Source organism: Papaver somniferum, chromosome 3, assembly GCF_003573695.1.
Source record: "Papaver somniferum cultivar HN1 chromosome 3, ASM357369v1, whole genome shotgun sequence".
In the NCBI taxonomy this organism is placed as follows: Eukaryota; Viridiplantae; Streptophyta; class Magnoliopsida; order Ranunculales; family Papaveraceae; genus Papaver; species Papaver somniferum.
The window spans coordinates 44,513,519-44,528,249 of NC_039360.1; the positions used below are offsets into that span (position 1 = coordinate 44,513,519).

At 36.3% G+C, this 14,731-nt stretch overlaps 2 protein-coding genes and 1 long non-coding RNA gene across 3 annotated transcripts; 1 reads left to right on the forward strand and 2 right to left on the reverse strand.

Moving 5' to 3' along the window:
- Positions 1 to 6,310: 6,310 nt before the first annotated feature.
- LOC113356023 lies at positions 6,311 to 7,948 on the forward strand. Its single transcript, XM_026599019.1, has one exon. It carries the CDS (start codon positions 6,682 to 6,684, stop codon positions 7,846 to 7,848), a length of 1,167 nt encoding a protein of 388 aa, XP_026454804.1. The 5' UTR covers positions 6,311 to 6,681; the 3' UTR covers positions 7,849 to 7,948.
- Positions 7,949 to 8,411: 463 nt separating this feature from the next.
- On the reverse strand, positions 8,412 to 10,431 carry LOC113356024. Its single transcript, XR_003362777.1, has 3 exons — positions 10,290 to 10,431; positions 8,650 to 9,110; positions 8,412 to 8,539 (listed from the first exon to the last, which is right to left on the reverse strand). It is a non-coding gene; the product is annotated as an uncharacterized LOC113356024 (long non-coding RNA).
- Positions 10,432 to 10,544: 113 nt separating this feature from the next.
- LOC113361208 (GDSL esterase/lipase At1g33811-like) lies at positions 10,545 to 12,326 on the reverse strand. Its single transcript, XM_026604525.1, has 5 exons — positions 11,953 to 12,326; positions 11,743 to 11,867; positions 11,408 to 11,656; positions 11,047 to 11,317; positions 10,545 to 10,952 (listed from the first exon to the last, which is right to left on the reverse strand). The coding sequence occupies exons 1-5, from the start codon at positions 12,215 to 12,217 to the stop codon at positions 10,714 to 10,716; spliced, it is 1,149 nt and encodes a 382-aa protein (XP_026460310.1). The 5' UTR covers positions 12,218 to 12,326; the 3' UTR covers positions 10,545 to 10,713.
- Positions 12,327 to 14,731: the final 2,405 nt, after the last annotated feature.

Here is a 14,731-nt window from a genome sequence, read left to right on the forward strand (position 1 = left end):
AAACCCCGGGACCTAGTCCATATTGAACACCAAACTGTATTAAGCCGCTACAGACACTAGCCTACTAAGAATTAATTTCGGACTGGAATATAGTTGAGACCGAATTAAACCCTCATAGTAATTCAGTTAAATTTCTCGCTCCTTACGCCTCTTGAATCCCAACAGGACTATGCGCAATTGATTCCCTTAGTTGACGTCACACCAACTAAAAGTTGTTTCAACTCAATTGAAGACTTTAAACCAATCTGCCTCTCACTGATAAGCGTATATGTGTTTGATTTCATTTTTTTTTATCGTAGATCAAGGTGAGACTGGAAATCAATATCAATATACAAAATCTATCTAACCTCAAAATCCGCACTTATGCAAACCGAAGTGCGGCTTGGATTATTATTCACCTCACAAGTATAAAACTTGTGGAATCAACAAAATCTGATATGAAGAGAATTTTGATGATTTCTATATATCTTGAACGTTCAAGTGAGAAACTCAACAATCGAACAAGATCAGGATACTCGAGTTATCAAGATAAGAGATCACTGGACATGGCTTTACGAATCCCTATAAAGTCATTGTAGTCACTACACCCTAAAAGGGTTTTAGAAATAGGACGACTCTAGTTACAACTAGGACACACCAATAAAAGTAGTGTCGGGATTCAAAGATCCTAGTTGTTTGAAGTTCTCTTTTTATAGACATTCAAAGCATATAGGTTGCTTTAGGTTTAAGCTAAGATAGCTTTGAAACCAAGCAAACAATATCCACTGTTAGATGAATATTTGAATCTAATTAACATAATCAAGATATACACTCTGGTTAGGATGAACCATAATTGAACCGTGTATAATACCATGCTCATGAATGGTTAGTCGAAACTAGCCAACTGAACTATAAGCTTGAGCATTTTATAAACACTTAAGACTTAACTCGAAACACAATCATGTGATCAAATATATCTATGGTGTTTTCAGAGATTATTCAAATACTAATTATCTCGAAAAAATAATCTTATGTGCATATGAATTTAATCGACATAGTAAGTAGGCATACAAGGTACATATACTTAACCTGTTTGTGAATAGTTATGTCATGATATGTATACCGGTATGTAAACCTTAATATATAACCAAGTTCCGGAGTTCATCGAACTTTTTCGGTATGCGTACTGGTACGGATACCATTTAAACACAATCGAGTTCCGGAGTCCACAGAGCTTTTATGGTACGTGTACTGGTATGGATACCATTTAAACGTAGCCACATTCCGGAGTCCATAGTTATTTTATGGTATGTGTACGGGTATGGATACCTAACCTGTTCTGTTACCAACAGTTTCATTCTAGTATGCATACTGGTTTGCGTACCGATCTGGATTCACGAGTTCACAGACTTTTAAAGGTGTGCATACGAATATGCGTACCAAAAATCTGTTTGTCGACATATAACTACTCCATTTACGTGTATGATTACATGTACTACGACTTCAAACTTATATCAGTTTTCCCAGTTTGTAAGACTGGTGTGTACACTGTCTTATATCCGAATTTACAGTAGTTTTATATTTCTCTAGATCAATTCGAAACATTCCCAAATAACATCAATGACACATATCATTGCTCCATGCTATTTTCGAATGATAATTCTTGAAGTATTATTATTACGAATAATAAATTATTCTTAACCGGAATTCATCAAGTATGAATAAATGTTCATTAAGTTTAGTCATATTTCGAGAACTAGTTACAAGATGAATCTTGACTCGAAATTCTTGATATGCTTATGATAGTCTAATTAGTTATGCGACATCGTCTCATAGATAGAAAGATGAATATAACTTGAGAAATAGGTGGTTCAGTCTTCACTTACCTTTTGTTGAAGAAGTTATTCAAAAGTTTCGGTTGGTCTTCGCCTTCAAACGGTAGAACCAATGATGACTGTCGTGATGTCCGTTTCTCTACTACACTTCTATCCTAATCCAATACTTAACTAATTATAGACTAGAAATCAGGCTATATTTTCGAAAACTAAATTTGACAACAAACTTGAGATAGCAACACTTGTGAGATCGACCGAGCAATGCTCTAACAATTTTATTTTTAAAATTGGTTATTGTAAGTTTAGTTGTTTGTCCGTAGTTTAGTTTTGAAATTGTTCAAATCATTTTAAATTTCCAACTTTATGGTTATTGTTTGAAACGTTTAAAGTTCTAGTTTACGTTTTTCACTAGAAGGAGCAGTCTAGTATGCAACGAGAGGCCTAGAATGCATCGCTAGCGGCCTAGACTCTATCGCCAAATCCTTAGATATACCTACCAATCCATCCATTCCAAAATCACCCCTTCACTTAATATTTTCTCTAGTTTTTGGGTAATTTATGGATGATCCTAGCTTTACAGAGATGAAGATTTATGCCTTTATAGAAACTATGTAATATACTACCCAAAAAGAGGTGAAGAAGGACGGATGAATGGTTTACCCAGTATGAGTGATTGGGGTAAAATTTATGGAACCTTCTGTAAAGAAACATGTAATCCTCATAACCGGTATCGGGATGCTTTGTTTTGTCGATTCATGGCTATCAAACAATATCTTGTGGATTTTATAGATATGAGATGGATTTTCAATCGATATAATCTTAGAGGTGACAACAATATGAATTGGGAGCATGATCACAAGACGAATTGCGAAGATGATTTTTTTTTTGAATACGAAGCGCATTTCCAAATTCTTAAGAAGTTTCTCATAAATCATATGAGATGTTAGTTTCAATGGGTTATTTCTCTTGTTAAATGTAATTTCAATGGATGTTGTCAAGTTTTATTTAATTCAAAAATTCAATTAATGAAAAACTACTACAATTTCATTCATCTTAACCGAACTTTTACGTTGTCATTAAAATTAAAGCTAATACATTAATCAATGAAGTGGCACTACTTCATCGTTGTCTGATTCATCATCCTCATTTTTATGTTGACCTTCAAATTTTCTGTCCAAATTTCTCTTGTTATGTTTTTCTTCCAACTCCTCTGCTAACCTCTCCATCTCCATCTCCCATACCATAAATTATCGGCGGGGCCATTGTTGAGGTGTTTGCACCACGAATCTTATTCTTGTCATAGTCCGAAACAAATTTCTCTTGAGTTTGGTGATGATTTTCATCTCCCTAGTCATGAATTACCGGTCAACTTCTCTTTATTTTTTGAAAGTCTTCTGATGGTCCATTAAAGTTTCCAAAAGACCTTCAGTTGCTTCTCCTTCTCGTGCAGCTTTTCTCGTTGCTCTTGCATTGTCTCTTCCTAATTGTTTTCTCTTAATCGCAACATTGATATTCAAGTTGGAATTTGTGTTTGTTATGGTGTCTGGTGAAGAAAATGGATTCTCTGGAGGGGGATGAGATGAATGAGGTGGTTGTGAAGATGGTGTTGAAGGAGAAGAAGTGTATTGTGACCTTGTAGGTACTTGCTGCAAACTTGCTAACATATCTGGATTATATTTAGGCAATACTTTCAAAATATAATAACAAATTTCATAAGCAAAGTTTTTCCCATTCTTGTGGTGCCAATCAATTTTATATTTTTGTTTCACATCAAAACAATTCCCATGCTATAATAATGCAGTATTCCCTCAGCCAGCCTGCTTTGGCATAATGCGTCATTGTATCCCGTTATTGGCCTTTTGGCCAATAGATTTCATAATACACTATGGTAGCTCTACTTTGCTCAAGGTCATCCTACCAACTGATATGATGTATCATGATGGTGCGATATTGACTCTTGACCAATATAGCCTTCGTAATGCGCCATACAACCGCGATAGTGGATCTAGTCCAATGTAACCCTAGTAATGCACCATAGTGGTGCATTATTGTCCCTAGGACATGTTACTCTTAACACGCTACGTAAGCTTGAGATGAAGCTTCATCTCAAGCGAATGATGCATCTTTGAGCATGCCCATGCAAAAAAATTGGGTGCTACAATCATTGTCTCTCAAGTTATTTGGCATCAAAGACTTGCACATCCTTGTTTTCAAACTTTGTAGGGAATGTGTAATTCTTTAGACCACATATTTGTAATAAAACAATCTCTTTTTTAGATGGTTTGTCAGTTAGGTAGATCTCATAAACAACCATTTAGTATTTCTTTTAGTTTTAGTTCTAGGCCTCTACAAATGATGCATATGTACCTGTGTCGACCCTCTCTAGTGGCCATATAATGGTGGTTATCTCTATTAAGTAAACATTATTAACGATTTTACTAAATTCTGCTGGTTGTTCTTTTTATATGCTACCTACGATTTCAAGATCGTTTTCAATAATTTCAAGGATTAAATTGAAAATTTATTGTCTCTTAAAATCAATACTATTAGATCATACATGGATGATGAATCATTAATAGTGAGCTAGCTAGTTTGACTGTTTATTCATGGAATCAAACATGAAGTTACATGCCTATACGCATTTGAGAAGAATGGTGTTGCAGAAGCTAAACATAAACTTCTGTTAGACATTGATACAACCTTTCTCATTCAAGCCAACCTCCTGAGTCTTTTTGGGTTGATGCATTCTTAGCAGCTAATTTCATTATCAATAGATTTGCGACCAAGTCCATCAACTTTCACTCCCCAATTGAGAAACTTTTTCACAGAAAACCTAATTACGCTTCTCTCAAAAGTTTTGATTACTCTTGTTTCCCTTGGTTGAGACCATATGCTCCACATAAATTATCTCCAAGAAGTAAGTGGTAAGACCTGTTCAACTCATGCTCCTACTTCTCAAAAGATCAGTGCTCATGATGGTGATGTTGTAGCTAATCCCACTGAATATAGGTCTTTATTAGGTGTCCATAACTTGGACCAGGCCAGCATTGTGTTTTGTAGTCAATCAGGTGTGTCAATCCATGCATCACCCTACTACTTTTCATATAGTTGCATCTAAGAGAATTTCCAGACTTGTCAAGGGCACTTTGGATCATGAGTTGTTCTTTTCAATAGATTGGTATTACTGGGCTTCAGTGACGCAAATTGGGGAGGGTCCCCTGATGATAGAAGATCCATTTCTGGATTCTGCTTGCTCTTTGGCAATAATCTAATTTTTTTGGTCTACTAAGAAGCAAGCAACAATAGCTAGGTATTATACAAAAGCTGAATACAAACTTGCTCAAGCAGATGTAGAATTGTTTGAGTTTATCAGTTGCTACAAGATTTAAAGATCTTTCTTGCTATTCCACTTCTTGTTTATCATGACAACATCAACTCACTTTCCTTAGCTTTTAATCATGTGTTTCATATCAAGATGAAACATATGGCTCTTGATTTCCCCTTTGTCAGAGAATCACTGCAATCCAAAACTTTGAGGGTTTCTTATATTTGTACCATTGCAGACATCTTTACTAAGAGGTTATATAGTCCCAGATTCTCTTTGCTCAAGAACAAGTTGAATGTTTCGAGTATTCTATCTCGTCTCAAAAATCCCGGCCCACGGGTGTTAATAGTGTGTAAATTTCACTTACACCATGGTTACACCAAGTCTGTCATGTTTTTATAAATATTTTTGTTATAAACACGTGTCGTCTCTCTATATGCTTTGCATGAGTTTTGTGTCCGTTAATTCTCACTCATAGAAGATGTGTGTCTGCATCTGAAATCTACGTGATGAACTTTATTTTTTTCAAAATCTGATAAACATTTCCATCTATACAGTGATAAAATCATTTGATGATACCAGTAACCGTCAGCACCACATCTTTTTTACCGATCAAAAAAATAAAGTCCGAATTAGCATCGTATCATATTTTATCTGTGGCTAATTAATGATAATCAGCAAAATTATCTTTGGCTAATTAATAATAATCAGCAAAATTCTGAAAAGTGGTATTATGATTTACTGTATCGAACACATCACCAAATACTGTATCCGACACGTAGAGCCCTGATCACGAACAAAATGTTTCTAAATGCTACGAGCCATTGGAAAAGCGGTTCCGCTAAAAGTGATGGCATAGGTTGCAGAAAGCTTGTAAGCTCATTTCATGTGAAGCGTCTTACAACTGATGATATAGCTGATATTTCTGAGTAGACTTCAAAGTTCAACTTCAAACTCATCATAGACATGCTCAATATATCTGCACTCGTCAAATGTTTAATTTCCTTGAAATCCAAACATCAATCAGGGGTCAGTACTGTAGGTACATGATGTTGTATAAAAATTGGTACTTGGTAGCAGTAGTTTATTGCGTTACGAATAATGATAATATTCGCGTGAAATTTGACAAAAGAAGCAAAAGAAAACGAGCAAAACATCAAGATGTTCTTCTTTTTCATTTGAGTTGCCAAAATTCGTGAAAATCCAAAATTGCTTTTATCAGCGTTTGTTATAATACAATTTGCATGGACGCCACTTGTTTGAATTTTAAGCTTAAAACAGTTTTCCAAAACACTGAGATAAGTGAGTAAGACTTGTTTAAATTTTTATCAAAAACAAGACATGAAAGAGAGAGCTTGAGCTGGAAAATTTTATGTGGGGAAGAAAAGAACTAATAACTTTTTCCCATTATTCTATCAATTTCAGTTTTCAACAACTCAATTTTCAACTTCTTCTTCTTCTTCTTCTTCTCAAAATTCCAACTTTACTTTGTACTTTACTCTACTCTCTCTCACAGTCTCACAATTGAGGGAACCTGATAAGATGATGATGTTGATCTCTCCATCTCCTTTTTCTCTTTGTTGTGCTCTCCTCCTCTGTCTGCCACTGGCACTGGTTTTCACTTCCACTACTACTCCTCCAACCACCGGTAACAGTGGCATAAAAAGAAACTTACTTCCTCCACCACCACCACCAATAAGAATACCCACTGATGATGAGTCTCTATTCAAACTCGCTTCCCGAGTTAACTCAAAACCATTTCCTTCTTCTTCTCCTTCTTCACCGAGAAAAATTGCTTTTATGTTTCTTACAACAACTCCACTTCCATTTTCACCACTCTGGGAACTGTTTTTCAATCAAACCAAAGAAATTCATCAAAATCATAATAATCTTTACAACATTTACATTCATGCTGATCCAAATCAAACTTACGACTCACCATTCACAGGTGTTTTTAACAACCGAGTAATTCCTTCGTCAAAACCCACAAAGAGATTCACTCCATCTTTAATTTCTGCAGCTCGTCGTCTTCTTGCTCATGCTTTGATTCACGATTCTTCAAATTCCATGTTTGCTCTCATTTCTTCTACGTGTATTCCTCTTCATTCTTTTAATTTCACTTACAATACCTTAATCCGATCAAAGAAAAGCTTCATCGAGATACTACCTAACGAACCAGGAGCTTATGATAGATGGGTTGCGCGTGGATTAGATATCATGTTACCGGAAATTCCATTCGATAGGTTTCGAATCGGATCACAGTTCTTCGTCTTGACCCGCAAACATGCAAGATTAGTTGTGCGAGATCGACGGCTATGGTCGAAATTTAAACTTCCTTGTCTGCAATGGGATGTCTGTTACCCGGAAGAACATTATTTTCCTACTCTGATGAACATGCTTGATCCACAGGGATGTGTACCTGCAACTTTGACTCATGTTGACTGGCATGGAAGATCCGACGGTCATCCTCGTACTTATGAAGCTTCAGAAGTGAACCCCGAGTTGATCATCAAGCTTAGAGGAGACAAACTCAGATATGGTGGTACTGATGAAGATGATGAGAAGAAAATAAACGGCTCTGATTCGTCGAGGATGCTGCATCAAAAACATCATCAAGATGACCGTTTTCTTTTTGCAAGGAAGTTTTCTCCGGATTCATTACAACCGTTGATGGATATAGCTGAAGATATTATCTTTAAAGATTTTTGATTTTTGTAAAAATTTACTAAAATGATGAGACAAAAAATACCTTCCTCCACTTTGAAACTCAAAAAAGAGAGAAAGTTGAGAGAGAAGAAAAAAAAAAAAAGTGGCTGGCCTTATCAATAAACGAACCTGCCATTTGTCGTTTTACTTTGTATTTTCACTGTACACCTTTAGCAAGTCCTACATAAATTTGAGATTAATTTAGCTAAGTAGATTAAATAAATGGACTGAAGGTTTTTCAAAATTTCAAAATGATATATGAGATGGAAAATTGCACATTATCTGCCCATCGGCAGTTCATTTAAACGTTTCTATCCTCTCTGATAACGCAACATATAATTGTGTAATCTGCCATTTTTACCTTCTTCCAGAAAAACTCGTGCGCTCTGCCCAAGAACATTTCTTTTTTCGCCTGCATTTCACAATACAGAGAATGAGAGAGTGTTGTTATTATTCTAATCCTTAATCAACTTGACACACTTCGCATCTTCTGATTCATTCAGGTACACTAGTGAGTACAATAAAACAAAACAAACTATCAAGAATTCACTGCATCACCGTGACTTGCCTCTTCATGAATTACACCAAGCTGGTCAAGCGAAGGAACATCTTTGCATCCCCCAATTTTGCAAAGATCGGTGCTGGGAAGTGATCAAATTGACAGTGGAAGTTCAAAGCAGCCACGAATTGCAGACTGCAAGTTGATTCATCATGGCAGATATTGTGTTGAGTATATAACCACATCTAACCTCGAAAACAAATGCAACTTTTAAAACACCGGAATATACTTCTAGATTTACGTACCTTACGAAATTGGGTAAATATGCCAGGTAAACTACTCGGATTAAATGGGAGATCATCATACTTCCCTAAGTAAGCTCAAGCTTCACATTTGTAGGATTTCGACTGGTGGATGTCGATCCCTCTGATAGCAGAGATACTCCTTGCAAACCTATCTTGACAAGTTTCTCCTCGCTACAAGTTTCTTTAGGGGCATAGATCTGAATATCAACTCAATCATCAAAAGCTTGATTAACGAATCATATAGTGCAGTACATGAAAGAAATTCATTGCAAGACAATTGCTCTAGCTTCAATATCATTTATAACAAAATTAACATAATCTATAACTGTATGAGCTCCAAATCCTTTTGCAGCTGAAGGGAGAATATCCTCGGGTTTTCCATGTAACCAAATTCAAACCTCTCTTCATCAAATTCTTCTTCAAATCAGCTAAGCACTCAACCAAAAATTGCGTACGTAAAGCTGCAAAGCAAGTGCCGAAACTCATACACATTCATTCAACTTCGAAAAGCAAATTGATATTCATACATTCCCCATTTCACCAGATTTTGTTTCGGCAACAAACTCAAAACATACATCTAGAAGGCGTGAGTTGAAAAAAAGGTACCACCATCTGGATTTACCTTAGATTAAAATGCAGATACAATCAACCCCTATTACTAATAGAAAACAAGAAAAACAACAAGCAAGTGCAGAATGTGTATCATAATAATAGTTTCAATCAGCATTCCCAAAGTGGAAGCCATGACCCTTTAACCGTTTCAGGCATCCATTTTTACCGTTTTATATATTCCCAATCTAATTACAAACAAGTTGATCCCAAGCTTAGGCAGTTAAGTGGATCCCCTGCTCTATTCACTAAGAAAGAGATAATTGAACAAAAAATAACAAGTCTGCAATCGACAAAGCTCATATGAAAGCCGTAAACCAACATCAAGACATGGTTATGAATGAAATCGAATCTTAATCCAACTGGCATTTAAAAGAAGTGAAAATTCCACCAAGACGTTTAACCTATAGAGATGCACATTCAGCTGACTAGTCACTCAGTGTAAGTGTTAATTCAATTTTTGTGGATCCCCAACAACAGCTTTTAAGACAACTTCAGATACCCACATTCAATAGTACACTAAGAATAAATTATGATCAGAAGCCAAAATCCCTCAACTTCACTCCTGTCCACTCAAGGCCTTCTCCCAAATCGACATCATCTGAATTTCCAAGAGATCCCTCAATAAAGAGTGCCCATCATTGTACGTTTTCGCAACGCCATCCATTAGTTTAGTTAACTGGTGAAACTATGAACATCCATAGTTGCTTCCAAATGAGCATCATTACCTTTCCTATACTATTCCAATTCTATCATGTGTTCTTAGATTAGATGTCAAATCATCTTCAACAAACCCCCAATTTTTTAAAATTACCCAAAAAATAATTCTAAAACCTACACGAAATTCTCCCATCACTAAAAACCCTAATCTAGATGCCAGTCAATAATTAGTAAACTAGATTACCAACCAAATGTGTATGTGAATTAGCTATCACCCTAGCAAGGTTAATGAAAAATGAATTTAAACAACACTCTCCACAAATCTAATGTTAACTAAAATCAAATTTGTAGAAGTAAGAATGAAAAATTACCTCCATCGGAATCCTCCTATAGGACCAATACAAAAAACAGGTAGCTGGGATTTTTCTTATGGTGGTGGAGAAGGAAACTGAAGAAATGGAAGAGAAAGAGAGTGTTACAGAAAGACATCTCATTGGATGAAGGCAGGGAGTGCTTTTGAAATTGTCGCTGGATTGGTGACGACGTGGAATTTTAAGCGACCAATTGACCAGATCGGACACCGGAGACCGGTTTAATCCATTTTATAGTCAAGACTAGTCAAGCAATAAATGATAAAAGCTTATATTATTAGTTGAAAATATTGAAATGAAATGATACACAAGCATTCACAATAAGCAGTTACAAAGGGTTAACAGTACTGCTGAAAATAATTCAATGTCTTCTTCGTCAATATTAAGCAAATATGTTTTCAAGTTAAGCTCTCCAGTTATAGAACTAACTAGCTAAGCCTTGCAGCATTGCTAATTTTTGAATGTTCATGGGATAAACATCAGTTGCCGAATTCGAGCTAAACGCTTTCTTCCCCAAGATGATATTTGCAGCTTCTGTGGGATGAAATGCATCCCAAAATAGGTACTTACTACGATCGGGACATGGTCGTTGCAGCGGAAGACAAGTTATCTCCCCATTGTTTCTTCCCACACCACAACATCCCTTGTCAAAAACCTCAAATCCTACATAATTATACAACAAAAAAATTAGTAAACGTATGAACAAAAATAAGGTACACACAGATGAAAGAACTGGGCGGGATTTCATTTGTATTACCATAAGCAGCGCCATTTGTGACGAGATCTTTTGCGCTCTCGATTACATTCAAATACACAAACTGTGCACCGGGTAGTCGGCCGTTGTTGAAGCTTTTCACCAGGTTTAGAAGCCCAGCATTAAAAATGTATATTGCCTTGTTTATATCTTCATTGCATTGGCTGTTAGCAGTACGATTGCCAGGGTTGACTCGGGCTAATTGGTACGGTATGCAACCTATCCCCCCAACTGCTGTTACTACAATCTTGCGAGCTCCCAATTGATAGAGTTGCTAAGATTTTTGAAAGAAAATACAGTCAAGGGAAAGAAAAATGATGCAATGGTATTTCAAGATATATGACAAGACAGTAGATGAAAATACCGTTAATTGGCGGGAATAGTCTTGGAGAAGAGATGCAGCATAAGCTGCTGGAGTGTATTGACGGCTGGTTGCATAGAAACTAGTCATGAAATAATTGTTCAGGTAATCGTTACTTCCCAGTCCACAATAGAAAATACATTTGCTCAAGTAAGCACTCATGGCATTATCATCTCTTCTGAACGCCCTTCTCATCTGTTGTACGACTCTCGCGAAGTTTGCTACTTGTTGATTCATTGACACATGAGCTCCCTGTAAATTCGTCAATCGCCAAAAATTAGAAGGGAAAATCATAACCAAATAGTTTGACTAGCTTGCCGGATAACAAAGTTGCATACCAGATTATTGCCGGTTTCATCCCTAATACCAGACGCACCAGATGCAAAATTGGCTCCTCTTAAAAGCGCAGGACCTCTTGTCCTCGCGTATGGAGGAATTAGATTCGGGAGCCCAAGGAGTTGAGCTGCAAAAGAAGAAATTAATTCATATCAATGAACTTTAATTACTCACGACATTCATATATGGGAAACCATAAACCTGACACACACCTAAGACATCAACCATTGTCAAGCCGTTGTTAAACCTTCCGGAAGCACCTTCAGGGAAGTCGATACCGTAAGGCGCATAGTTAGCTCTAGCAAGACTAAGTATACCATTGTTATTTCCATTGTCAACTAGGGAGTCTCCAAATATGAAAAACCCAGGAACTTGTGGATCCTGCTGATCGACTTGTGAAAAACATGATTCCATGCTAATTAGCCATAAGAAGCTTAATATCGTAAACGTTAAACTATGGATAACATGACTACCCATTTTGTTTATGTGTAGATTTACTATATCGGAATGATAACGATCATCGTTATTTATAAACCTGTATTTGGAAAGAGATGAAGAGATTCATGATGTGCTTCAATGGAGTTAATGAGTTTGGTTGTCTAGTAGTAGCTGGCTCGTGTCTGAAAAAAATAAAGGAAGAAACTAAAGCAGCGGTGAGGAAGGTTGATCTCGTGAGCTGTGTAAAACTGACACAGGGTACTACAGTACTGCTACTAAATGCGAACCGCGTAATGTCAGCTTCTACTTGCATATATAATGGCCCAAAGTCAAAGTATTTCTTATGACCAAACCCCAACCCACCACCCATGATGAAGATATTCATTGCGCACAACCACCAGTTACGCTGCAATGATTTATGGTCCTTCCGCAACATTCTGGCAGGTTCCGGACAAGATACTTTGTGACTTGTCCAATCCATGCATAAGCGCACTGCGTACATGCCATATGGGTTGCCTCAAATGGTCACACCCACACGGCTTCACTTCGTTTTAGCTACTGTAGTAATTGGCATCCACAGTTAAAAGTATGCAAACTTTACCAATGGGTTTCTAATTTTCTAATGTTTAACATCTAAACTACATGATCCCACAAATAAATTTCCCAAGGGAGGCTTGAAAATTATTTTAGTGGGAATATCTTCTCTGACAAATGTAGGAAGTAGTTTTTGGTTGTTGTGTTATTATGGGGTGAAGTCAACGAGGTGTAGTTGCTCCACCACCACCAATTAATATAGATAGCTTGCCAATGGCAAGTAATAAGGACTTGGTGAAGATCGGTCAAACGACTTTAATTGACAACCATATACCATCGTTGTTGATACGAAACCAAAGTCCACCTATAGGTAATAGTGCTAGCACCCATCAATATAACCTTCTTTGTTTTTAATTTTTTTCCTTCAGAGATTAAAGAACGAAAGAATACAAAACTACGAGCCACAAAGAAACAAGTTGAAATCCGAACAAAAAACAGGAAAAAAGAATCAAAACAAAAAACTCAAATAAAAAAGGAAAAATCCTAAACAAGAGTGAAATAAATGGGATTTACAAATAAATGTTTTCATCCTACTATTATTTACATTAGACGTATCAATCCCTTGGAACAGTCAAGACTTTTAGACCAGTTGATAACATCAATTTATATATCTCGAATAACTTCATGCAGTTTGAAGATCTTCCCAGAAAAGTGATGCAGATCGGAAGCGTTTTTACTTTCATAAAATTGCAGCGAAACAGAAATATTGTAATATTTTTCATGCAGTTATTCAGTGGGTTTTCATGTACCCAGAATGAAATTATAGTTAACCATCTGCATTACGCAGATGACACTATATTTTTTTTTAAATAACAGCAAGGTGGAGCTTCATAATTTGTTTTCGTCCCTACGCTGTTTTCAGTTTATCGCAGGTCTAAAAATAAAAACCATGAAGACAAAATTAATTCCAATCGGGTGTACTCCAGATAATTGGGCTATGGGATTGGGTTGCTCTACTGATACGCTTCCCTTTATCAATCTTGGTGATTGGGTGCTAAATCTAACTCTAAACCTATATGGGATCCAGTTTTGAACAAATTTGACTCGAGGTTATCGTTTTTAAACCAAATCTCTCTTTCTAAAGGTGGAATGGTTACACTTATAAAGCATATTCTGTCTGCACCGCCTCTTTATCATTTTTCACTTTTTAAAGCTCCGATTTCAATCATAAAGCAACTAGAAAGGTAAATAAGAAAGTTTCTTTGGGAAAGGAAGAATGGTGCCAAGAGTTCTCGCCTAGTTAATTATTTTCGTGTCTGTTCATCAAAAGAAAGAATGGGTTTGGGTGTGTTGAACCTCAGGTTAATGAATATAGCCTTACTGTCCAAGTGGTGTTGGAGATATGGTATTGAAAAAAACCCATCTATGAATCATCTCTGAAAAACACGGGAATTCCTTCTCTAACTGGATACCAGGTAAAGTTACTTCTCCTTATGGTATTTCATGTTGGAAGGCCATTACAAACACTAAAAATATCATTAACAACAACTGCAATATCTCGGTTCATTATGGCACTTTAACTTCTTTCTGGCATGATAAGTGGATAGGTACTGCAATTCTTTATATCTCTTTCCCTGACATTTATAAGCTGGACAAAGGTAAATATACAACTCTTGCTGAGCATATTACTGAAGATGGAAATTGGTGTTTTAATTTCACAAGAAGATTGTTAGATTTATAAGATTTAATTTTATAGATCGTTAATTAGGATCGTTGGACTTCATGATAATCACACAATAAATATACATAAAATGATTTATGAGAAATACCTTATAACGTTATTCCGTAGCTCGTCGTTGATCAACTGGTGGTAGTCGTAATACCTTGTGGAGGTCATGGTTTCTCCTTCTTCACCTCTTATGTTATGAATTGTAAATTCTCCGAACCCAATACCGATGGCTATTGTGTTCCTCTTATAGGTAGAAGGAGGACCAAGTTCCTAGGATTTTGTTGTAGAAT